Source organism: Egretta garzetta, unplaced genomic scaffold (assembly GCF_000687185.1).
Source record: "Egretta garzetta isolate BGI_Z169 unplaced genomic scaffold, ASM68718v1 scaffold2119, whole genome shotgun sequence".
Taxonomy (NCBI): Eukaryota; Metazoa; Chordata; class Aves; order Pelecaniformes; family Ardeidae; genus Egretta; species Egretta garzetta.
In genome coordinates this window covers 2,571-2,982 of record NW_009260896.1, presented here as the reverse complement: position 1 = coordinate 2,982, position 412 = coordinate 2,571, and the positions used below count along the sequence as shown (strand labels likewise).

The 412-nt window shown below is 66.7% G+C and overlaps 1 protein-coding gene across 1 annotated transcript in view; it reads left to right on the top strand.

Annotated features, from left to right (window-relative positions):
• Nucleotides 1–412, top strand: part of LOC104133715 (aminopeptidase Ey-like) — a gene marked incomplete at its 3' end in the record, with an annotated part of 3,796 nt that overhangs the window by 821 nt on the left and 2,563 nt on the right. The window contains 2 exon segments of the mRNA XM_009647150.1: nt 5–136; nt 220–398. Of these exon segments, the coding sequence (XP_009645445.1) occupies nt 5–136; nt 220–398 (311 nt within the window).

The window sequence follows — 412 nt, the reverse complement described above, 5'->3', positions numbered from 1 at the left end:
CACCTGGCAGCAGGAGATCGATGGGACCATCTGGAATGTCACCAAGTTCGAGACCACCCCCAAAATGTCCACCTACCTGCTGGCCTTCATCATCAGCCAGTTCACCTACGTGCAAAATAACTCGGGGAGCGTGCTGGTAGGCTGGGGGCAGGGGGCACCCCCGCCCGCCCTGGGGTCTGAGCCTGGGCAGTGGCCGAGCTTTGCGTTTCTCCCCTCCAGATCCGCATCTGGGGCCGCCCCGAGGCCATCGCCGAGGGCCAGGGCGCGTACGCGCTCCAAGTCACTGGCCCCATTCTCAACTTCTTTGAGAGGCACTACAACACGGCGTACCCTCTGCCCAAGTCCGGTGGGTGCTGCGGGGCGGCTGGGGCCCCGGGAGGAGCCGCCAGCCGTGGGGGGGGCAGGGGGGCTG